The sequence below is a fragment of the Amphiprion ocellaris genome, chromosome 8, assembly GCF_022539595.1.
Source record: "Amphiprion ocellaris isolate individual 3 ecotype Okinawa chromosome 8, ASM2253959v1, whole genome shotgun sequence".
Lineage (NCBI taxonomy): Eukaryota > Metazoa > Chordata > Actinopteri > Pomacentridae > Amphiprion > Amphiprion ocellaris.
The window spans coordinates 34628461-34653312 of record NC_072773.1 but is presented as its reverse complement, the minus strand read 5'-3'; the positions used below and the strand labels follow the sequence as shown (position 1 = coordinate 34653312).

Below are 24852 nucleotides of genomic sequence, written 5' to 3'. Positions count from 1 at the left end.
CTTAGTTACATGCATGCATACACACACACACACATTTCTTCAGGTCATCTGAGCAGTGACACTGGAGGTAGTGGGCTTTGACAGGAAATCCATGCGGTTGACAGATGAGTGCTCTTACATTTGACTGGGGAGAAAATAGAATTGGAGAAGGGAGGAGGAAAAGATGAAGAGTGGGGTAGAGAGAAGGATGGAGAGGAGGTGGATGCTGGGATTGCTTGTTTGTGTACTTGTGGTATGAATGGGAGTGCGTATATCAGCGTGTTTGCAAAGGATAAAAGGCAAGCAGGGACGGGATGATGAATGCAGTAACCTCATTTGTTTCATTAGAGTCATGATGTCCACCGAGCACACGGGCCCAGATGATGAAGTAAAGGGAAGCAGCCTGAACCTCCTATTGACGTTTGGCTTCCAGCATTATAGATATTGACCGAGCTCAGTGCATTTACGTTGTCCAATCCGTTACCTAGAGCCATACTATTAAGGTAACAACTACAACACCTGCTCTGTAGTACAGCTCTGCTTTCAACTTCACAAGAAAAACAGAAAAAAAACTCATCTTAAATGAAGCATCTGGCTTTTTAAATACAATCCCGAGGAGGCCGTCATAACCCGTTTTAACTACTTCAATTTTGGCTGAACGGGATTTTCTCTGCAGGTCCAACCCATGAAAATGGTAATGTTCATTTTCACGGTTCACGTGTTTTTACTGGTTAACCACATGAGCTTAGGAGTTTCCACTTTTATTAGAGAGGCAGAGCTGTGTGTGCAATGCGTTGCCGTAGTCAATGCTTTCTGTGCTACCGCTAGTTCAGGGCTCAGCTGCTGACACCGACCAGGTACGCTATTTAAAAGGTGCCTTATTCAGGCGGGAGAAATAATTTAAAAAATGCTTTCGTGCCCTCATCCCCAATCCATCCTGTAGTGCCACTATTGACATGCGTTTCTTTGCAGTCGCACAAAACTGTGATCCAAACCAAATCAGCTCTTTAACTTCTTCCACAAAAAGTTTGCTCGGAGATAGATGTAGCAATAGCAACATTCAAAGTTAAAGTCCAGGCTGATTTACATACATTTTTAGAGGAAAAAAAAAACACCAGTTCCCCAAAATATGAGGTTCATGTGCTTGTGTGGTTTAGTTGTTCAAAGCAAATGAAAGATTCATGACACTAGGACCAATCTGTTCCTCCTTTGAAAAGGCAGAAAATGCGATAAAATCAGTATATCTACAGCGTATTCTGCATCATTTCTTCCCATTACAACTGCACTCATCATAAAATGCGTCCCTGCATAACCTCTCAGCTTGCTTCCCTCTGGGGAGGTTAGAGTCTGCAGAGTCTATGAAGATTCAAATGTGAAGACTCAAATGTGCTCAATGTTTTGCTCAAGGCAACTTAAAAATCTACATTTCCTAATACTTGAGGTCAGTCTGTCTGATAGAGGGGCAGTTTTTACAATGAAGGGGAAAGATGAAGAATGAGAAGGCTAAATGAAATGAATGAACGAATAATTAAACAACAAAGAAATAAACAACACTGAATTTGTTTTTTTATGCAATCTATATAATGAGAAAGAATAAAAAGGAACAAATGCCTAGATAGAATATGTGATTTGGTAAGGTTTTTTTTGAATATGGTAAAGCAAATGAAGGCTGTGTCCACACTAGTACGTTTTCATTATTACTTTGTTGTGTTTACGCCATACATCCACACTACTTTTCATCCAGAAACTCTAAAACAAGGACTTTTGGAAACACTGTTGACCTCATTTTAGTTTTAGAACTCCAGATCAAAGTTGTTGTCTGGAAGGGCAGAATCAGAGACTTTTGGGAGAAATAACCCAGACACTGGCATTTGCATTCTAATAGGGTCTTATCAGTCACTATGTATTCTTGACTGAATTGTCTAGATGTCAGCCGGAGGGATGTTTCACTGTGATTTGTGGCTCTGCTTTGTGGAAGTTGGTCAAACAGCAGAATGTTTTTGCGACCACTGAATGAAAACCAATGGTTAATTCAACATGGATGATGAATTACCTTGTCTGAACTAGCAGTTGTGCACTTAAGGAGATCTTTGTTCTAACTTTTTTGCCTTTGCTGCCTCTCTGTAGTTTTTTTTATAAAACTAAGCAACCAATACTCTCCATATTTTCCCTGCCATGCACATAATGCATGTGAATGTTCATCTGACATTTGTCTTTTGGTGTGTGAGTGTAGATTTTTTTCTGAAAAGAAGCCAAACTGGCCCGGCAGAGGGTCCAATCCGGTGGGACGATTTTGTAAAGAGTAAAAACTAGAGTAGATTCTAACTGCAAATTGTAAATTTGTAAAACTGTAAATTTAAAATAATTTCTGGACAAGTTGTTTAGATCATAAAGTATTATGAGTAGTATTGCTAATTGTTCTTTTGTCGCTTTGTCTCATTTTTGTAATATTTTGTCCTGTTTTTGTTGTGTTTTGTCTGAGTTTTGTCATTTGTCTCATGTTTTTGTCGTTTTGTTTCCTTTTTGTCAAGCTTGTATTATTTGTCTTATTTTTCTCTTTTTGTGTTACATTTTATTCATTGTTTTGTGTTTTTTTGTCTCACTTGTGTCGTTTGTGTAATTTTTTGTCTTGCTCTTGTCATTTGTCCATTTTTTGGTGCTCTGTAACTTTTTTGCCTATTTTGTTTGTCTCTTTTCTGTTTTGTTTCATTTTTTTGTTTTGTTCTCGGCATTTTGTGTCTCATTTTTGTAATATTTTGTCTTGTTTTTTTTGTCTTTTCTTGTTCGACTGTTGTTTTTTTATCATAACTAAATCTTGTATTCCTTTGTAGACACACTGTGATCTGTAAGTTGTAATGTGTAAATGATAAACTGAGGCATATTACTGCTGAAATATAATTTATTTTTCTGAAGAAACTTCAGGTTGTTCATAATGTTTTGTTCATTAAATGTGAACGTTTAAAGAACAAACTTTTTGCATGAAAACAAAGGAAAAATTTGGAGTTTTGTGGGTTGATATGCTGTAATTTAACTGGTCCAGCCCACTCAAGATCAAACTGGGCTGAATGTGGCCCTTGAACAAAAATGACTTTGACACCCCTGCCCTAACCAGTCGAGGTAGATGGCTGCGTTCCCTGAGCCTGGTTCTGCTGGAGGTTTATTTTTTCTTCCTGATAAAAGGAAGATCTTCACTTTACTATGTAAAGTGCCCTGTGATGACGTATGTTGTGAATTGCCGCTATATAAATACAACTGAACTGAAAATGGGGTTTTAAAATGAAAACACATTAGTGTCAGCGTAGCTGTAAATGTCGAGAAGTCAATTAGCATAATAAGCTTGCAATTTTAAAAAAAGCAAACAAGCAAAAACAAACAGGAAAAAAACATGTTTAGATGTTAAATGTAGTGAGTCATACATTATAATACCAACAGTTTTATGATTAAGGTTGTGTCTCTCGAGTAGAGTTATAGGAACTCAGTTCAAACCCAGTGAGTTTGTCCAAATAGGGTTGTGTAATTTTGTGTAAAGTTAGGTAGTTGGTGGTTTGGTTGTAGGTCAATACAGAATAGTGTAACACCCCAGCACCCATAGTTTAAGACTACAATGACTTTTAAGGAGTAGTGGTAATTTAGGATACTGGGATGTTTGGGTTCATACTACTAAGGTAGTTACTCTGAGGTCTACCTGATATGGATTAGATTTACCTTGTTCAGAAAACTTCAAACCTTCAGATCTATCCACAGCTAATATGCGCTAATTTGAATAACTGACCCTCGACAACTTGGTTGTAGTTAAATAAAAGCACTATAATTAAATGTTTTAACTGAGGTGGCAAAAAATATTTTTTAAACATAAACAACTCAAAAGAGTACCTTTTAAACTGGATGGGGTACCTTCCCTTGAAATTAAACTAATAATTAACACAAAACATTCTCTTTAACATATTTAAAGGTACCTTAAATATGCTCACAAAGGAATACTTCAGATGTGTCGCTGAATTATTTACCCTGCCAAGGAACGTGGCAGAGTTATGTGACAATCGGCATACGTTTGTCTGAGTTTGTCTGTCTGTGTGCAATATTACTCAAAAATGGAACAACGGACTTGCATGAAATTTTCAGGAAAGGTAAGAAATGAAACAAGGACCATCTCACTAGATCTTGACAGCGATGCGGCCCATAGTCTGGATCCACAGATTTGTTAAGGATTTCCCAATGCAAGATATAGCGGCCATGACAACAAGTGAACACTACATCAGCTGCCTACTGATGCTCACATGATTGCGATCCTACTACTGACTTATCTGTCGGAAATGATACAAGATACAATTAATAAAATTGTGGGGGTGTTTCTGAGTTTTCCTTCCATCCCTATGTGGATTTTCAGACTTTCCGGCAGTCTTCCTCATGTCATGAAACCGCTTCTTAGATAAACACTTCCTGTGCCGTGGGAGTGGTGCCAAAAATAAAAGCCCATAACCTTACAAAAAATACGCCTTCAATATAAAAGCATGAAGGGAACAGTTATTTTAAAACTAGCAAAACAATGCCTTGCAAAAAGTGAATTGATCAACAGACCTTTATAAGAGTAATTTACACATATGTAGATCACGCAATTCAGTATCCGTACATGATGTGCACATGCATAACACACGCCTGTGCTCAGCACAAGGTCATTTTCTTTGTGGGTACATCTATATTAAATGGCCACATTCTATGTTGCCGTGATTTCTGATCATCAATAACAATAAGAAGAAGAAGAATATGCTGCATTTCTACAAAAATATGCTGCATTTCTGACAATACCGTATAGAGGAATGAACAGCCTTGGCTTAGTACTGCGCTCTCTGAGTGCTTTTCTTGTCTTGTATGTCAACACACAGCAAACAACCTCCCATTAAATAACGGGTATTTTTCAGTAATTTGTGGGCACACACATACACACTCACGCACCAACCCCAAAACGTTGCAGGCTTGTGTGCTGATCTCCAGCTGGTCGCCGCAGTCCCCGTGCAGAGTAGAAAACCCACGGTGATTTACAGGAAGCAGTCCACGGAATCCCCTCAGCGCCGTTCATCTCCGCGGTCAGCAAACTCACAGTTAGCAGCTTGCAGAATCCACTAGTGCCATTCACAGCTCGGTGTATGAAAGTCAGCAGCCAGCCGACAAGCAATCCAGTGTCCCAGGAAAAGAAACACGGGTCAGAGGTGCGGCAGGTAACTTCTGGTACAGATGCACCTCAGTCTGTCCGGTTCAAAGACCACGATGACGCTAGCCTTGTCCGTAGCTTAGCCGTTAGCTTTAGCGGTTAGCCTGAACCCGCTATCTCCGGACAACTACACACAGCCGGCTAGCAAGGCAAAAAATAAGATTTCCTAAGCAAATCTAACTAATAGTAACTTGGACAACTTGTTTAACTTATAAAATACCTCTCCATTCACAGTTTGTTCCCTTCCCACCATATGTCTTACGTTTTTCCCGCCCCCAGCAGTCTCTTCCTCATCCCCAACCAATCCCCACACAGGAAAACAACTTGACATTCAACCCTTGACCAATAAACAGCTGACTGAAAATAAAAGGAGTAGTCTGTGTTTTCATAATTTCATCCTCGAAATGTAATTATTTAGATTTCATTCAGTTCATTAACTATTTTAATGTCTTAGTTAACTCAGTTGCTTTTAGTTTAACAGATTTTTACATGAAGACCTAATAACTTTTTAGCCCATCAACATAATTAAGTGCGCTATTTTCAACAGGGCTACAACAGGATCAGGATGTTCAGGACTAAAGAACGCATTTGATTAAATTACTCCGATTGTTTTACTTGTTGCATTTTTTTGTTGCTTGTTATTCTTGTCCATTTGTTCTAGACTGTTATGACTTCTTGTTTTCTTGCAGAGTAATATAGTTTTCTTGTTGATGCCGCAGTTAAAGTGTGGAATACAGTTTTAGAGAGATTGTAACGAACGTTGACCTGTGTGGAGACCTTAGAATGCAGCAGAAACAGTGTGTGAGTGATCTTTTCCCTGAAATGCTGCATGGAGGGGCACAACCAGAAGGCATGGAGGTGATTATCAGTGTGCATAGTGCAGTGAGAGCAATGTGTGAGCTCCTAAATCCCATATTGAACAGTTTTTGCTCATGCCTGGCAGGAGCAAAAGAAAGGTCAGTGCCACACATGCGGGGTGTTGTAATAGCCTTGCTTGAACTTGGAAGTCTTGCAGGGATTAAATACTTTTTCCTCCGATATGTTATGATGTTGCATTCTCACCCCGGTTAGTCTCTGACAGTCAGTTTTCTGTTTTCTTCTTTTGTTGTTGTTGTTTTTTAGCTCATATCCTTGGGTCGCTGGCAGCAAAACATACTACATGTACCCTCAAGCCTCATGCAGGTTAAACAAGACAATTTTTGGGCTGACTGACTCTAAAGACTCACTGTAAACATAGTCTGACTCACCGGATGTAGGATGTGGGTTTAAGCCTTCTATTGGCTGCTCCTGTCTGTTATTTTGGGCACTGCTGATCTCAGAAGTAGAAATTTCATTGATGAATAACTGCAAAAATAAACGCTGAAATTTTCAGGAGGAGAATTGAACTAGTAAGCATTAGTAAATTTAGAACTGTTCAAAAGCAACAATGGAACCTAAGAATTAAGAAGATATTTTAATTTTAACTCTGTACCACCATGAAGAGAAGGTGTCTATGAGTTTATGGGATAAGCTTACTGAAAATCGTCAAAACCATAAAACACAATTTTTAAAAAAAGAATACAAAAAAGATTACTTGAAAAATATAATAATGTGGAAGAGTAAATGTGTTCTCGGAGTTTCTAAAGAGGTGCAAATGTATATGGTTTGATGCAAACTGGAGCTAATGAGTTAAACTTCTTCCTACTTGTTTTAAGTTATGGATTTGGTTAGGTTGTTTTTTCTGTTGTTGTTTTTCCTTTTGTATACTTTGTTGTCGTTTTTCCCCTTTATGCTACTGTACATGTCTGAAATAAATCACATGAATGAAAAACTAGAGTGTGCATTTTGGCAAACATAAATTTAGTGAGCTTAAGGGTTTGTCATGTGAGCTACTAATGGTGGGCAAGAGGTAAATATGATGCTGTAGAGGAAACTAAAAACACAAACTGCAGCTTAAAATAGTTCACCTTTGAAGTCAGTGTCCACCAGTGTTTTAACATGGAAGTATTTGGTAGAGGTTGAGTCTGGATTACTATTTGGTGCCTCAGTCATTAGAATGAAAGTTGCTCAGTGGTACATACACCAAAAATGTTATCTAATCTTCCTTTGCTTCTTAGCGGAGCGCTTAGAGAGCGATTGACATTCCTGTCGGCTGAGCTAACGGACTTCCCCTCAGCTCTTCTAGACATTCCAAATGTTTTTGTAGTGAATTAATCAAATACTAATTACAAAAAGAGTAATTTTATGGAGGTTCCGATTTTTTTCCCCCGCTGTTTATCAGCTGCTCCTTTTTTCAGTGGCTTTTGGTGGGAAAAATGCTCCATGTGATGAATGTTGGTGCTGTTGTGATGCTGGTTTTTAATTCTATACTTTTCCAAATGCTGCTAATGACCTGCTTGTGCTCCATAGCAACAGTTGCAGAGGGTCATGGATGTTGCAGTATTTAGAACTCTTCACCATGTCGAGATATTAGACAAAACCCAAAAACACACTTTATACAACGAAACCTGGTGACTACAACTTAAATCAATAAGGTTGTTACAAAAAGAGAAAACAGCCTCCTCACTCCACATCTAGCTCCTACGTTACATTCCCAATTTCCATAAGGAAATATAAATAATGGGCACTAATTATATTCCTCAGAGGAGTCAGCAGCTGTAGTCAATCATAATCAATCATGAGAAGTTCAGAGGCCATGCCACTAACAAAATTTAAATAACACAACTTTTTACATCACCAAAACTGATAATACAAGTTGCTGTGTGTATATTATGCATCTAGCAGATTTTGTCATATTTCCAGAAGACCTGTAATAAATCTATAAAAGAACTAAAATGCATGATTTTTTGTGTGTGACAAAGATGCATGTGTTTTAATGATTCCATAATAGAAAATTCAGAGTTATAGCAATCAGTGGAAACTCAAGACAGCTATGATGTATGTGCTTTATTTTACAAGTGTGTGGACACTTTGGTTCACAGATGTAGTCATATATTAGACCCACTATTACCACATTTTTCCGCTTGTCCTGCAGTCATTTGATTCCTCCCAGTGCATTAGTTAAAATGACAGATTTACTTTCTCCACGGCCGGCCATTAACCCGTCCACCCAACATTGTCTCGCCTCCTCTTGTTTGCATGTGCGAGACGATCGGCGAAATGGACTTCTAGGATTACACCAAATGGCTGCTAATGCAATCAGGCCGCAGAACTAGTTACAGAAATGTGATTGAATCCAATTGGAGTGACAACAAAATCCCATCAACGGCTCCTGAATTGGTTGCCATGCTTGGAGAACCACCAGGGATGTGACTTGCAATTTCATTTTGTTGAAGAATCGAATATATGTGCCACTCCCCCTCTCCACCCCTCTCCAAAACAAAAAAATCTCAGACTGCACCCTCTGCCTGTTAATCAGCGTTATTCTCTCACTGCTTCATCCTTGACAGCCTCAGTGCAGCAGGGTGTAAATGATTATTTATTTGACCGAGAGAGAGACTTTGTGATGCTTAATTAATCGCCCGTTTTAAATTTTTAAAAGTTGTGCCGACTGTACCGCCAGTTTCTCTCGCAGGAGCTGAACAAAGGCTTGCGGTGGCCTTGTAGCAACCAGACAGAGAAAGTGAGAGGGCACGCACACATACAGAAGGGACCTATTACTTCTGTTTCCATGGTAACAGCTGCTTGGTTGCCTTGTCGCCATAGGAGCCAGGTTTCCCTAGGAGATGGAACTGCTGTGTGTGTGTGTGTGTGTGTGTGTGTGTGTGTGTGTGTGTGTGTGTGTGTGTGTGTGTGTGTGTGTGTGTGTGTGTGTGTGTGTGTGGAAATAGTATCTTGCCAAGGCCGTCCCACAGAGGCCTGGATTTCAGCCCTCAAGGGTTGGATAGAAAATAGGTGTGGTCTGCTGAAACGCCACTGATGCGAAAAGCTATTCCTCCCCTTATGCAGGCATAAAGAAGCAGAGCTCCTCCTACTCAGCGGGGAGGAGGACAGACCGGGAGCATCTCTCGGAGCTCGGTTGTGGATTTATATGCGGCTGACATATTTGACTCCTTTGTGTTATGTAAGAAGAATGCATTAGTATCTGTTATTATAGGACTTGTCAATAAATACTGTACATCTTTAGAATCACTGACATTCCATTACTATTTAACAAATCTAGTTCATGCTTTGTGCATTTATGCCACCTCATACTGTATGATGATGTTGATGCTGACAAGAAATACAAGGAGGAGAAAGTAGAGTGGGACATGCAGGAATCAAAGGTTACCTGCAGGAATCAGATTTAGAATTGGAATGTGATGTTAATATGAGCCAACAGATTCACCCAGAAGTCTACATCTTGATTAAACTGCATTATTGCACACAATCCTTCCAACTGCAGCGTTTGAATTACATACAAACTGAACCTGCACCTCTTTGTCTCCCCACTTGCTGAGTGTTCCTATATGTTTTTTGTTTTTTTCCTCTATGCATGTGTGCATGGCAGAAATTTGCCAAGGGCCAGACCCTGCTGGACATGGTGTGTGGCCATCTGAACCTGCTGGAGAGGGACTACTTTGGCCTGACTTTCCAGGACACGGATAACGCCAAGGTCAGACACACAAAAACGCACACATGCGCCCACATTAGGACAGCTTATTTGGGGACATTTATTTCTGCACTTTTATTTATTCTGAGATCTGCAACTGAAGCTGTGGAGCTGTTGCCAAGTGTAGTTGCAATTAAACCAAACATAGGACACCAATATGGCCCCGAAATACAAGTCAGCTGGTATGACATATCTGCAAATGTGGCCTATGAGAGACTTTACACATAATATTTACTACACACATGTTTATTATACTGAGTGTAAGTATTATTAGGTTTCAGCTACATTTCTTTTCAGTCCATTATCTTCCCAAGTTGATATATAGAGCTTTAAACAAAATGCCAGTAGCATTTCATTTCATTTCTATTACCACCGTGACCATTATTAATATGTAGGAGTACTTTAGTTTAATTTTGTGAATAGCTGTGCAGCATTCAAGGCCAAATTTGTGTTGACAAGGATTTTTCTGGCTGCTTTCATCAGATTTTGAAGTTTTGTCACAGTTTTCAAAGCAGCTCTCAAGCAGCCTATTTAACCGGATTGTTTCCTCAGGTGTTATAAAACAGAGAGACCCTGTTTGCCCTTTTAACTTCCCTTAACCACTTATTCTCTGAGAGTGGCATACACGGCCTTTAACATTTTAAAATGTGACCAGACGGTATGGCCTTTTAAAAACGGGTGCATGGGGTCTACGGTGCACCATCATCGCTCTAGTGACATTAAGCAGACAGAGCTCTATTCAGCTGGCATTTATACCCCCAATATTGATGCTTTCAGTGTTTATAGAAGACTTCATCAAGTTCCTGATAGTATGAATATATTAGGCTCAACTAGGGAGTAGATTTAAAAAGGGAAGAGCGGCCTGAGAGGTACAATACGCTACTTAAAAGGGCTCTTAAAAATGTGAATATGGATGATTTTGCTGAGGTTGGATTTCTCAAAGGGGATTGTCTCTTTCTTATCAGAACTGGTTGGATCCCTCCAAAGAGATTAAGAAGCAAATTCGTGGTAAGTGCAGTACACACACAGAGATACTGCACACATATGCACACACACACAGTCTAGCAAATCCACGCACATGTGGTATTTTAATGAACTGACATCCTTCACAAAACAACCTTGCTGGTGCTTTGTCCACAGTTGGCTCCTGGATATTGGGTTTTTCTGTCAAGTTCTACCCTCCAGATCCATCTGTGCTCATTGAAGACATTACCAGGTAGGTCTGAAAACAGTTTAACTCAGGGTTTCACATAAAATATATTTTGGTTTTGGTTGTCTGGTTGGCTTCTAGGCCGACTTGTTCTAAGGATATCTTTGTTTTGGCAGGAGTTTTAGAAAGGACATAGCAGCTTAGAGAGAATATCCTATTGAGCAAGTTAGACACTCCTTCAATAATGACAAGGAAATGGCTTTAGAAGTCTTTGGAACTGTCATCACAGAAAAGCTTTATATGTTACCAAATTAAATGACAATCTGTTACAATCCAACCTCTAGGGTCAGCTGAATGCAACAAAAATCACCAGATGTTATTGGTTTGGTAAAACAATTTATTGCTCAGTGGCAAATTAACACAGAAGAATAGTGATAATACAAAGAAAATAGGGCTGGTGGATGCGGCTAAATCAAAGAACAAAATAAAACCAATCGAGGGCTAACGGAGTATCTAACCTAGCTAAACACAAACAAAACAACTATACTCCCTAGCCAAACGTCAACACAGTAGCAACACCCACCACAAAAAACAGAAACTAATATATGAGTGAATAGTGCACAGAACTAATTAAACAAAACTGGTGCCTCTAAGCACAGACATTTAAAACACAATACACGAAGACTCAAGTTACAAAATTGCTTCTCACCGAAGTTGACAGACTGCTAACAGGAGCCACAGTCTCCACTAATACTGGAGGCTGCACACCGAATTAGCAGCCACCAACAGAAACACTAACTGACTCTAATCTGACTAGGGAACCGACAGACCATACCAGAATACTAACCAATCAAAGAGGCACCAGGGTGAACTGGTTCCATCAAACCAGTCGCCAAGATTGAGAGTTTTGGTTGTTGACGTACTCATGTGTGGTGATTGCTGAGGTCTTATGGGAGGAGGAGCTGTGGTTGCAGACCAATCAGTTGGTTGGAAGGTGTGGAGAACCAGGGCTGGGAGGAGGTCTGGAGCTCCAGGCTAATCACTCCTCATCAGTGCCAGGTATAATCAATCCACTCCACACACCATCCATACACAAAGGCTGCACAAAGTCTACTTCCCAACACACAGCCACCATAGGGTGTAACACAGTCATATCAATAGATGCATCTACTAACTACTTAATCTCTGGGACAAAGTTTAGCTTGCTTTGAGGTGTGCAGGTTCTTGTCAGGTTTGTTGTGGCGCATCCAGTGGATGTTCAATCAGATTTGGATTTGGTGAGTTTGGAGGCTAGGCCAACACCTTGTGCTCTTTGTCGTGTTTCTCGAGCTGTTTCTGCGCAGTTTCTGCAGTGTCATGTTGCAGGTATAAGCCACCAGTCATTTATGACACCATTCTGCCCCTTCTACAATCTGAATATTACCATTACCACCCCAATCATAGGAGCTTCAGTACAAATCAACTGAATTTCTCTGGTAGGTAGAAGTCAAATTGATTTCTACTGAATCTCCTAGGATTACCATGACCTGGATGACAGAGAATCTGCACAGACACATTACTGCCATATTACCACAACCCCAGAGCAGCAACCTACCATACCAAAAGTTTTAGTTATTGCAGAAGATTTGGACCGTGCAATAAAAGAGCCCTGCTATTTTTTTCTGGTGGAATATCAGTGCTAATGACAGGGCTCTTCTCTCTGCATGCACATTTTTTACAAAAGCCAATCCACTTGTTACTATTTTGAGGGAACCACTCAGCTTAATGCCACCCATAATGAGTTGAGATTGGTCTAATGAAAGACAAAAAAGATGCATCTTTTTTTTTTCTCCAATAGCCCAGTGATCATTCTGCACTAGAGAACGGGATGGAAAAGTAAGACTTTATCCACATTAACAAGATCCAAGATTTCCTAGCAAGACATTGCAGTGGAACAACATCATAATATCGTACACTTCAGCAGTCAGGTTTTTTAATGTTGTGACTGATCGGCGTTTACTCGACTTGACCAGACTGCTGCTGATTGCAGATAAACTAAATTACAGCAACAAACTGGAAATCAGCAATCACAAAACAGGCATAGTAATAACAGCACTCCAAAAAAACAATTCTAGGAGAACATAAAATGTGGAAAATTGCTTGGTCACATCTCTTCCCGTTTCTTGAAAATTGTCACTACTTAGGAAATCGGCCACTAGAATGTTTAACTGAAACAGAGCAAGACTCAGATTACATTTCTGTTGTGTAACTTCCTTATTGTGCACTGGTACATTTTGAACTGTCACGTTATTATTTAGTATCTTTAGGTTAGTCTATCAATAGAATTGCCTTTTGAAACAATACAATCTATTTGTGTCACTTTGATTGTGGCACAGGGATATCTGGTATGTAAAATTGTTGTTAAGCATGCTTGACTGTTGTCTGCAACTTTAGTTGACCGAATCATACATGGAGAATTTAAACCATTTTTGAATCTGCTCGTTTGTCATGGCAGCGAATACATTAAGGGAGGACCAAACATTTATGATCTTATGAGGACTCTAGCAGCTCTGTTTTGCTCCAGATGAGGATTGGTTTTGTTGCCGTCAATTCAGTTGTTGAAGTGAAATGAAAAAAATCACACAAAAAGTCCCTCTCCCCTCAGTAAAGTATTTTTGTCATTACTTGTCCTGGATGTTTGACCTTCATTGCATAGCATGATGTATGTTCAGAGTTTGACTCCAGAAGGTGGTATTTTTCAATCAATGTTGGGGTTCTGTTGATGGTGAAGTTTGTGGAATATCCCAAATAGATGTGGCATATTTTTAAGGTACCACAACAAAAATTACACCACAGCTTTGTTGGACTGACAGTGGGATTCTCAGAGAGTAATATCTGAACCCATCCATAAATAGCATTTGTAATATGAATCAATATGAGTCAACTGTCTTTTTGATGCAGACTATTTGATACAAAAGGACAAGCAAGGGTGTAATTTATATAGACGAACTCGTAGCTTTTTGAGGCTGTACTTTCACTGCAGTGCTTTGAGGGAGATGCTAACACAAGTGTGTTAACATGGTAATTCTAACATGCTGATGCTTTGCAGGTTCTATATTTACAATGTTTGCCATCTTAGTTTAACCTGTTAACATGCTGGTAATTGCTAATTAACACTGTCATCCTTAGAGCCACTAGACATTAGCATGGTTCAAATCTTGAGTGAGAGTCCAATTCCAACAACTGCTTCTACCAGATGTTTTCTGCAACTTAAAGGCAGGTGTTAACAGCATCTGTTTATTTGCCTCCATTGTTTCTTCAGGTACTACTTGTGCCTGCAGCTGAGGGACGACATCCTGTCCGGTCGCCTCCCTTGCTCGTTTGTCACCCACGCCCTGCTGGGCTCCTACACTGTCCAGGCTGAACTAGGAGACTATGAGCCTGAAGAACACGGTCCAGACTACGTCAGCGATTTCCACTTTGCCCCCAACCAGACACGAGAGCTGGAGGAGAGAGTGATGGAGCTGCACCGTAATTACAGGTCAGAGAAAATACGACTTCACAATTAATAGGGGAGGATGCTGGTGTTTTTGATCTGCTGAATGAAGAAATAATAAGAAATGAAGAATCTGTTGTGGCATTTGCACTGCAGGGGGATGACTCCAGCAGAAGCAGAGGTGAACTTTCTAGAAAATGCCAAGAAGCTTTCGATGTATGGAGTGGACCTGCATCACGCCAAGGTACACAGAAAATGCTTAGATTTTCAGATTTCTCTAAAGATTTATAAATCTACAAATGTATTTTTTGAGGGTCTTTGATAATCTGTGCTTGTTTTCACTAGGATTCTGAGGGAATCGACATAATGCTTGGTGTAAGTGCCAATGGTCTGCTCATCTACCGAGACCGGCTTAGGATCAATCGGTTCGCCTGGCCAAAAATCCTCAAGATCTCCTACAAAAGAAGCAACTTCTACATCAAGATCCGCCCTGGAGAGGTAAATTAAAACTGTCATTATTTTCCCTTAAGCATTTTAGCAGGGCTCAGTAGGAGTTCACTTTGCAATTACTGCATGCACAACCTCACCGGAGCAGCACAGTCACTCTGGCAAAGCTGAGTCAAGTGGAATAAAGGATCATTTGGTAAAGAGCCAACTTTACATTTCTATTTCATGGTTTCACAGTTGTTAAAATTACATCATCGCCTCTCTTGACTCGTCCCAAGCAGCATAAATAGTCATTTCATGGTTTGATAAAAGTGTTATTTCTGAGATTTATCTGCTGCAAACCATGTGACAACTGCCGAAAGTATTTTTCAGACATTATTTATAGCCCTCAGAGATACCGTTCTTAAAGATTAGGCTGATAGGTCACGTTTTTTATTCTTGTTCTCCTCCTCTGTTCCTCTATGGCGTCTTTAAAGTCTGATTAGCCAGTCGTGAGGGTTTGCTTTTTCATCAAGGACTTTACTTGCAAGTGTGAGAGCCACATTGTGCTCACGCTGGTTTTCAACTCGCTGAAATTATTATGATTTTGCTTCCTTCTTTGGCCTTTAGGGCATCTGCAGTGTGTTTTATATCCACTGTTAAATTGACATTGACATCTTCATAGTGAATACCAAGGCCTTTCTACGTATATACTTTGTTCTGCACATCTATCCTCTTAAGTCAGCTGTCACTTCAAATTTGCCTGGAGTGTCATCATTGTGCTTTAAAGCTGTTTTATTCTAAACTGTCCCCAAATAATTTTTGTGTGGAACAGAAGTTTGCTTCCTCTTGTGAATGGACGACTCCTAATGTTTAAAGACCTGTTATATTGCTAATAACCTATTGACTTGAAAGCATTTTCTTTTGTTCACTCTGCTGAACATCTGATGGAGTGAGTGCACAAACAACTAATTTATAGGTCGGTTAGAGATGGAAAATCCACCTGACATGGCAGCGGGAGACGCGAGAATATATTTCTGCGAGTAAACAGAAAAACATTGATTTTTCCATTGCTGCGGAGTAAACACAATTCACCCTGCCACAATCCCTCCATCTTCCTCCGCACTTGCTTCCTTCACTCTCTTTTTCTTCTTCACCCTTTCCAACTCCTTGTCCTCCACCACCTCCACTCCCTTTTCCTCACCGCTCAGTATGAACAGTTTGAGAGCACCATAGGCTTCAAGCTGCCCAACCACAGGGCCTCGAAGCGATTGTGGAAGGTCTGCATTGAGCACCACACCTTCTTCAGGTAGGACTTGGCACTCACAGGTGCACAAACTGATCCACTTTCTCCGCACTCTAGTCATTGTATCCTGCATGAACTGTTACCACTTTTACTGGGCGTGTAGTGTGTTGATCTCTTAGCTTTTCATAGCAACACTTTTATTCAAAATTCCATAGTTCTGTGTAATTTATTTGAAAGAAACTGGTTTACTCTTGTAGATTTTTCAAGCGAAAAGAAGTAAACACAACAAGAAATGCAGCAGATACATATATTTTTTAAATGTAAATTCATAAGTAGGTCATGGGTTCATATGTAATCTGATACTAGTTATACTAAAAGCGATGTATAGTGATAGGTTTAAATGGACTTGTGTCAGTTTCTTCTCAGTCAGCTGCTATTAAATAATGATTCCTCCTATATGAAGCTAAAGACAAGACATGGTTTGCTTAGCTTATGAGAAAAATGTGGAAAAAACAAAAACGGCTAAAAACCAGACTGTAAAAATGATATGTTCAAATTAAAAAAAAATTGATTTATTCAGCACTGATTCGCAATATATGTCCCATAAAACCCAACAACACCAACATTGGAGGTCATCCGGGCTTTTATATCCTTAAGACATGGTTGGAGTTTGACTAACTGAATGATTTCATCTGCCCTAATAGATAAATATAGCTGGATGTCATCTGCATAGCATTGAAAATTTATGCAGTGTTTCCTAATAATATTGCTAAAAGAAGCATGTACAAGGTGAATAGTATCGGTTCTGGCGCATAACCCTGTGGAACTTCATTACTAACTCTAGTGTGAGTGGGAGGATCATCACTGAAATGAACAAAATGGAATCTATCTGATAAATATGATTTAAACCATTCTATTGTGGTTTCTTTAAATATCTTGTTCTGGCCTCTGTAGAGACTAAATGTTGTGATCAACTGTGTCAAACGCAGCACTGAAACCCAACAGGACCGGTATAAAGAGGAGTCCACTGTCTAAGGCTATAACAAGATCAATTGTGACTTTCGCTAGCGTTGTTTCTGTAATATGATGTATTCTAAATCCTCGTGATTCAGCGTGTTGTGGTCTTGCGGGGACAGACAGCTTCTTGGTTAGGAATAGAAAACTTCCCAGAGTCTCTGCTGGCTGCCAGGAAACCTCACAGTGATGATAAAACTCAAGTAATCTTTGGAGGTGCTGTTTGAGAGATGTTATTAGATTTGGACAGATCCGGTACTTCCAGTCTTTGTATGACTGACAGCTTGTGGTAGTTTCATATTTACTGTAGAGTCAACAAAGTCATGTCTCATCTAACTCGTATAGAAAGAAAATGAGGATTTTGTGCGATATTTACTGTGCTCCTTTACGTCTGGAAATTAACACGTGCTTATAAACTCAGCACAGCTGAACTTGTTTTCGATAGAACTGATACCAAAGAACATAGTTCTTTCTAGTAAACTTCCTGGGAGAATATAAAGAAATCACTGATCTCGAAAAGAAAAGCCATTTGAAATACAGATGGGAGATTTACATGCACTACTGTTGAAAAGTTTGGGGTCAGCCAGACAATTTCATGTTTTCCATGAAAACTCACACTTTTATTCATGCGCTAACATAATTGCACAAGGGTTTTCTAATCATCAATTATTAGCCTTTCAACACCATTAGCTAACACAATGTAGCATTAGAACATAGGAGTGATGGTTGCTAGAAATGTTCCTCTGTACCCCTATGGAGATATTCCATTAAAAATCAGTCGTTTCCAGCTAGAACAGTCATTTACCACATTAACAATGTCTACACTGGATTTATCATTCATTTAATGTTATCTTCATTGGAAAAAAAATGCTTTTCTTTCAAAAGTAAAGACATTTCCAAGTGACCCCAGACTTTTGAACGGTAGTGTAAACTGACCATTTCTACAGGTTGGTTTCTCCAGAGCCACCTCCAAAGGGCTTCCTGGTGATCGGCTCCAAGTTCCGATACAGCGGTCGGACCCAAGCCCAGACCAGGCAGGCCAGTGCTCTGATTGACCGGCCAGCCCCACAGTTTGATCGGTCCGTTAGCAAGCGGTACATGCTACCCCGAAGCATTGATGGAGGTAAGAGCCCAGATTATATTCCACCATCTACATGGAGACTCATGTTTACTGATTTATGTTGTATGGCAATGATTTGGTAGAAAATGGACTGATCAATGGATAGCAATGTGTAAATGAAAACTTACTCATGAAATATTTAGATTATATATGAAGTCATGTGGCCTGATAGACACTGTACAGTCGATTATGGCATTTAAAAGCTTTTAAACTTGCATTTTGCCAGCCTCAGCTCTCGGTGACAGTATGGACCAACTGTCCCAGCGAAGCTCCAGTGAACGCACACAGTTCATGTCCAGAGAAGACCTGGACCAAGAGGGCAGCCTGGACCTGGACCACGACCACTATCACTACCAGGACCAAGACCAGGACCAGTACACAGATCAGGAATTAGACAATGAAGATCAACAGCAAATGATGGGTGCCAACATCTCAACGCCTTCCAAGACTTTGGAGCTCAAGGTACAAAATGAGACACTTCAAATGCACACAAATTTGACTTTATGTCAAGGCAGATCAGAGCCTTTACTGAGTCAATCAACAGCATAAATTAAATCCAGCTACATCACAGTTTTACGGAGACTGCAGTGAGTAGTTGATTTGAAAAAAACATTTTCTGCACCTCAGCTCAGAAAAAATCCCCCATGAACTTCCACTCCTCATCTTTCCCTCTCACATTGCTTTTTATTTAAGACTGCAATCTCCGTCTCTATTTTTCTCTCCTTGGTCTAATTTCCCTCTATTTTCTGCACCCCTTCAGACTTGTAAGACTTCTCAGTATGAGTGCTTTCTACTCACCAGTTCTTAAATCACCTCCCAAAATCTAACTTGACCTCTTTGCTGCAGATATTTTTCTAACCTGGCATCCTGCCTCTAACACTCTTCTCTTCTTGCTGCTGAAATGTTAACACTCCTTGCTGACCTCTGCTCTCTTTCTCTGACATTCCTGTCCTCTACTTTGTCCTCTCCTGCAGGATGAGGAAGCAGGTTCGCCTGTAGACTCAAAGCCAGAGGTATTTTGGCCTCGGACCTTTGTTTCTGTCTGTTTGGTTTGGGTTGCTGTAGGTCTTGCACTCTGTGTTTGTTAAGCACGACCAGTCATTTCTTTACTGTTTGTCTGTTAAGGAAATGATATTTCTCTTCATGTCATGATTTCCAGGATTCCATTAAGTATAATCCATGGAAATTGTGTGAGCTGATCTTCAGAAGAACAGATTAGAAATTGTTTAATATACATTTATTCAAGCTCCTTTTCCTTTTTATCCGCTGGGAAAGGCTTTCAGAGGCATTAGACCTGAATAAACATTTAGATTTTATCCAAAGTGACTTGAAACATTAGAACTCCAGTGGAAAAAGCTTCTTCTTCTTCTCAAGTGACAATGCTTGTTCAACAGCATGCATTTTTAACAGTGTCCCTGTGTGATATTAGAGGGATTGATTGTTGTTAGCAGAAGAAGCAGATGGCTCTTAAGCACTGCTGATGACTCAGTGAGTCAGTCGATCCCCAGTTAACAAATCTCTTGATAGTTCAGCTAAAATCTTCAAATATCGATACATTTTTCAAATTTGAAATAATTTTCAATGCAGACCGGCTTTTTAGATACACAGTCTGATTTGATTTGTGCTCTATGCAGGTATGTGTGGTCTTGTTTTTGAGTACCGCAGGAAATATTGGCATTGTGCTAGTCACTTAATGGACTCTTCATTTGTGGTTTTGTAATGCGTTCTCATCAAACCTTTGGATGAAGAAGTATGGGAATAATCTCCCTCCAAACACTTAGGTTCAGTCAATAAATGACTGCATTAATTATCAGTTGGCTGAAGCTGGAATAGATTGTCCCTGGCTTCTTGGCAGAATATTAAAAGGCTTTAACAGTCTCTGTCCAAAGTCCCCTGACGATGTCAGTTGTTTCTGTTTGTCTGTCTGGCCGCCTGCCTTTTTGACTCACCTGCAGCATTTTACCTCTTTGTCTCTGCACGCATCTGTTCTCCTTCCCCCTCAAAATCCTGAACTTCCTGCTTTGCTCAAAACCCCCCCATCACTTCATGTCACTTTGCCCCACATCATCTGTTGGACAAGGATCTGGTCACCCTTCGGCCCAAACAGGAGGTACTGCTTGTCCTCTCTTTTTGGCATGTTGCTGTGTGTGACCTTCACCAGGTGTTCTGTGTTTCGTTGTTTGTTATAACTGTGCCTGACACTTACTGCTAGAACACAGTAAAGTGCTTTTTTTGCAGTGCATGTAGTCATTTGGTAAATCACTTACATTCAGAATCATCAAAAGACAAACATCTGCCACTTAAAGGGCTTTTTGATGTCTAGACATTCATCACTTAATAATTATAGGCCTTAATAAATTTTTGGTTTTGTGGTCCATCTTCTAGAAATTGCTGGGTGCATATGTTTAATTATGAACAAATACAAAGTGTTTTTTGTAACGATTTTTAAGCTTTAACTGCACCTCTTTGCTTATGCAATAATGCAGGGTCCAATTGACCAGAGTAGACTATAATGAGGTTTATGTCTGTTTCTGTTCATCGTAAAGACCTCTATCATCCATCCATGTGCTGTTGCATTTAATTATAAAGCAAACAGACAATCGCTTAGGCACAATTTCAGCTTAGTTCAATTGCGGAAATGTCTGTAACCAGGAAGTGATTTAGAAGAAGGACTTTACCTCATGTTAATTTGTGTACCTGATGTTCCTTCCTTCCTTCGCTGTGTGAGTAGCAGTTCTTGGATAAGCCAGAAGACGTTCTCCAGAAGCACCAGGCCAGCATCAATGAGCTGAAGAGGGCTCTGAGGCAGCCCAACAGCAAGATGGCGCAGAGAGAGAAACGCCTGTCCTCGGCTACTCCTCCCGAAAGAACTCCTGAACGGAAATCAGTAAGAATGAGATCATATTTCCAAGTTCTAATACTTACTGTGCTACATTATTTACCTTTTATACTGCAGTTTTCTAAACATGATCTATAGGTTCTAGCCCATTCTATCTATTCTTCCCCTTCGCTGTCAAAATTAAAAGAAAAAACATGTCAACCTTTACACAGTCATAGGTCTCCCAGTTAGTCATTGCTTTCTCTACTAGTCATTTTACAGTTTTGATGTGGGTGAACCCTGATATCATAAATGGAAGAGCAGTTTATCTAGTTAGGCTAATGCAACTGTCTACTCTATGTTAACTTAGGCAACCAGTGATGCCAAATTGATTGACAAGCAGGATGCTTATGAAGGAACACTGGATACTTACTCTAAAGCGGAAAAGAGTAGAGACATATTTGCAATGGCAACTTGGACTGAAGCGAATATGAACAATTGCCAAACACCGTGGGACTCCTCGAGAACTAGAATTGGAACGTCTCCAAAACAGGAAACAGACTTTGTATCAGTGGGACTGGGGGATATGAATTCTGTGGATGATACAGTAGCAACTAATAGCCAACACGATTCCGTATTAGCGAGGAATGCCATTCAAGAAAATGGATATGGTTCCCCACCTGACAAACAGACGAGTGAAATGAGCAAAAATGTGAAGCATTGTCAGTATGAGCATCGAGAGAGGCCCAAGAACTTTGAAACTCCAGTGGATTCTTTCCCGAAGGGCAACAGGGCGGCATTCGAGAGTGGTGTGGGACATTGCGAGGCTCGGAAAATAAAAGACCCGAGTCCTGTGGGAGAGAAAGATTGCAACAAAACTGGGAACTCGCACTCAGAAGTCACCAAAATAGTTCCTCTCAAGCCACAGAGATCAAAGAAGTCTTTGAATAAGGAGAACAAAGATGCTATAAACCCTCAAACTCAAAGCCGGTCTGACAGAGGCGTCTTTGGTGCGGCTGGGGATGTACAGCCGACAAAATCAGAAGACAGATCCTGCGAGTTAGGAAGGAGACTGGATGATAATACTGTACAGCAATCCGCCACAGATACTGTCAAGGAAAGTACAGCGGCCACCAGACACCACAGCGATTCTGCAGTGTTGTATCAGCAGCAACTCCAGCAACAGATTAGGAGTGACTTGTTTGGACAATACGAGCTCAGAGACTGCAGAGACACAGCAGGACAAGGCCCGGGGATTAGAGGAGGCGTTCTACATGAAGATCATTTTCAAAACATCTCAGACTTTAGCTCGAGATTCCCGACAGCTCCCCCTCGCACCCTTCCTCTGAAAACACAATGGTCGCGAGACAGACAGAGCAACATGGACAACAGTCACATCCACTACAGGACGCCCAGCCAAGAAACAGCCAAGAGGAAGCAAGCGGTAAACCACCTGCCCCCCCACCTAACCTGTTTGTCAATCATCGGAAAGTAAAGCATTGCATGAGCTTCAGGCGATGTCATGCAAAATCTTGTTTTTACCATCTAAAAACAAAACCAAAAACATCACGCACACATATACTGCAGAACTCATGTGGCTGTTTATGAGAAAGCAAAAGTTCACGTTTCCTCCGCATCGCATCATTGACCGACTCAATTCACGTCCATGGCCTCGGGGAGCCTTTTGCTTTCCCCTTGTTCCCCCTTCAGCAAAAGCTTGACATCTGCTTGGCCATTTTCAGAACGCTGCGGGCCTTTAAGCAAAGTTGCCATTGCTTAAGCTTCAGGCGTCTCTTTTATCCCACCTTAACTTGTCACGTTAACACCTGGCCTCCTCCTTCCAACATCCTCACAGAGTAAACGGTGGCTGCTGTTGCAAGGAGTGCCAGAACTTTCCACCATTTTTCTTTGAAACCTCCTTTTTCACATAATTTGAATCCTTTTTGTGAATGGCTGAGAGGGGCATTTGAACCAAATGTTCTGCCTTGGCACCTCTGTAGCAATAGCAGCAAATGAAAAAAACAGATGATCAGATGTAATCACAGGCTGCAGAGCTGCCAAACCTCTTCAGGGCTTAGGCATTCATTCGCTGCATTTACAAATATGAATACCTCTTCCCTGAGAAGGAGTTTTGAAAAATCAAACCTTTTCAGTGCATGGCATTACCATTGCACTTGCAGTCATTTTCGATGATGTCAGCCTGTGAAATACACCCTATGTGCATGCTTCTGACATTAGCCTTTAGCTTTGGAGTCTCACATGTGTGGCTACGCAGGTTTAGAACGAAGTTTATGAGTGAATTAGGGGCTCTTATTTTGAAAAATACAAACTCAGCAGTGAGGTTACCCAGTGCCAAAGCAATTAGCTTAAAAGCACTGAGTAAAGAACACTGCAAACCTGGTCACTCCAAATGACTGTTAATTCTTTCCTCAGCCATGTTGGGCTGCAAACACAAAATCACACCAAAGCTGTGACAAAGAAAACCTCTTAACTTCCTGCTCTCTCCTTTTCTGATACACATTAGTGATAGAGAGGATTTTGGATTTCTGGCTGCATTTCTGTGGACTAACATGAGCTTTATTAGTTTTTCTATCAACGCTTGCTTGTTGTTTGTTCTTTGTTTTCTGTAGGAGACACCTCCCACACCTGCTATTCACGAGGAGCCTCTCAACGAAGCCTCAGTGAGTCATTCCTCAGTGCTACACTTGTTTGTTATGAAGCCACACCTTTGGAGATGAGTAAACAAACTGCAATTAAGTATTTAGCACGTTTTCTCCAAGGGGCTCTCATTGATGTGTGTATTTGTGGAAAGTGTGGCAAGAATCTCATTATATTTGCGCCGCAAAAAGTAGAATCTGTAAAATCTGATCTAATCAAAGGAGACATGAAATTGAAAACAAAATATTTTAACCCTCCTGTTGTCTTCATTGACGGGCAACAAAAAATATTGTTTCCTTGTCTGAAAAAAAATCCAAAAATTCAGCAAAACAATTCCCCAAATTTCAGAAAATTAGCAAAACCTTCAGGAAGAAAATTCCAATAATTCCTTAAAAGTTTCCCTTAAAAGTTTTATTTTAGAAAAAAAATCCCCCAAAATTGGCAAGAAAATTCTTGTAAATATTTTCAAAAAATGAGTAAAAATCTTCCAAAAAAATCCTAAAAATATCTAAAGTGATTCCATATATATCAGTAAAACTTCTATTTTCTTTAAGAACATTCACATAAAAATCAACCAAAATCCAGCAAATTTCGCTGGATTTTGGTTGATTTTTTTGTGAATGTTCTTAAGAAACATTTTTAACATTTCTTTTTTTCCCACCAAAAAATGCTCAAAGATTTCCCAAAATTGTTGAAAATGTGGACATCAGAAGTTTCACTGTGAAAACATATTTTTCCCCACATTTTCAGGCTTTAAACCGGGTCAGCTTTGACCTGCAGGACGACACGTGGGTTGAACTGAATAAACCTGATTTGTCTTGAGATGCTGTTAGAGGTTCAGTAATAATCATTAAATTGGCTTACATTTTAAATTCTGATCAACAAAAAGATACCTTTTAATATTTTTTGCCCTCAGTATATGTTTCTAATTGACACACACTGTCCTAATTGTGAGATCAGTCACAGTATTTGAGTGCACATCAATCCTTCTCTCCATAGAGGGAACCATGGGAGAGACGTCTGGGCTCCGTGTCAGAGGACGACCAGGACCATGAGATCCTGTACCTGAAGGAGACCCACCTGGGCATCGAACGCAAATGTTCCAGCATCACGGTCAGTTCCACGTCCAGCCTGGAGGCCGAAGTGGATTTCACCGTCCTCACCGACCTGCACACGGGGATGGAGGA

The 24852-nt window shown here is 40.2% G+C and overlaps 1 protein-coding gene across 6 annotated transcripts in view; it reads left to right on the top strand.

Annotated features, from left to right (window-relative positions):
* Positions 1-24852, top strand: part of si:dkey-178k16.1 (band 4.1-like protein 1) — a 59926-nt gene that overhangs the window by 24800 nt on the left and 10274 nt on the right. For 2 of the 6 annotated variants that reach the window (XM_055012686.1, XM_055012683.1), the window contains exons 4-18: positions 9657-9761; positions 10724-10766; positions 10899-10974; positions 14210-14428; positions 14540-14627; positions 14729-14881; positions 16021-16118; positions 18017-18192; positions 18416-18651; positions 19164-19202; positions 20270-20299; positions 20921-21076; positions 21378-22451; positions 23638-23688; positions 24665-24852. The exon at positions 24665-24852 is cut by the window's right edge and continues 217 nt beyond it. In XM_055012686.1, the coding sequence (XP_054868661.1) occupies positions 9657-9761; positions 10724-10766; positions 10899-10974; positions 14210-14428; positions 14540-14627; positions 14729-14881; positions 16021-16118; positions 18017-18192; positions 18416-18651; positions 19164-19202; positions 20270-20299; positions 20921-21076; positions 21378-22451; positions 23638-23688; positions 24665-24852 (2732 nt within the window). The remainder of the gene's footprint in view (positions 1-9656; positions 9762-10723; positions 10767-10898; positions 10975-14209; positions 14429-14539; positions 14628-14728; positions 14882-16020; positions 16119-18016; positions 18193-18415; positions 18652-19163; positions 19203-20269; positions 20300-20920; positions 21077-21377; positions 22452-23637; positions 23689-24664) is intronic. The other 4 variants (XM_055012685.1, XM_055012684.1, XM_023266961.3 and 1 more) reach the window with 4 other exon arrangements.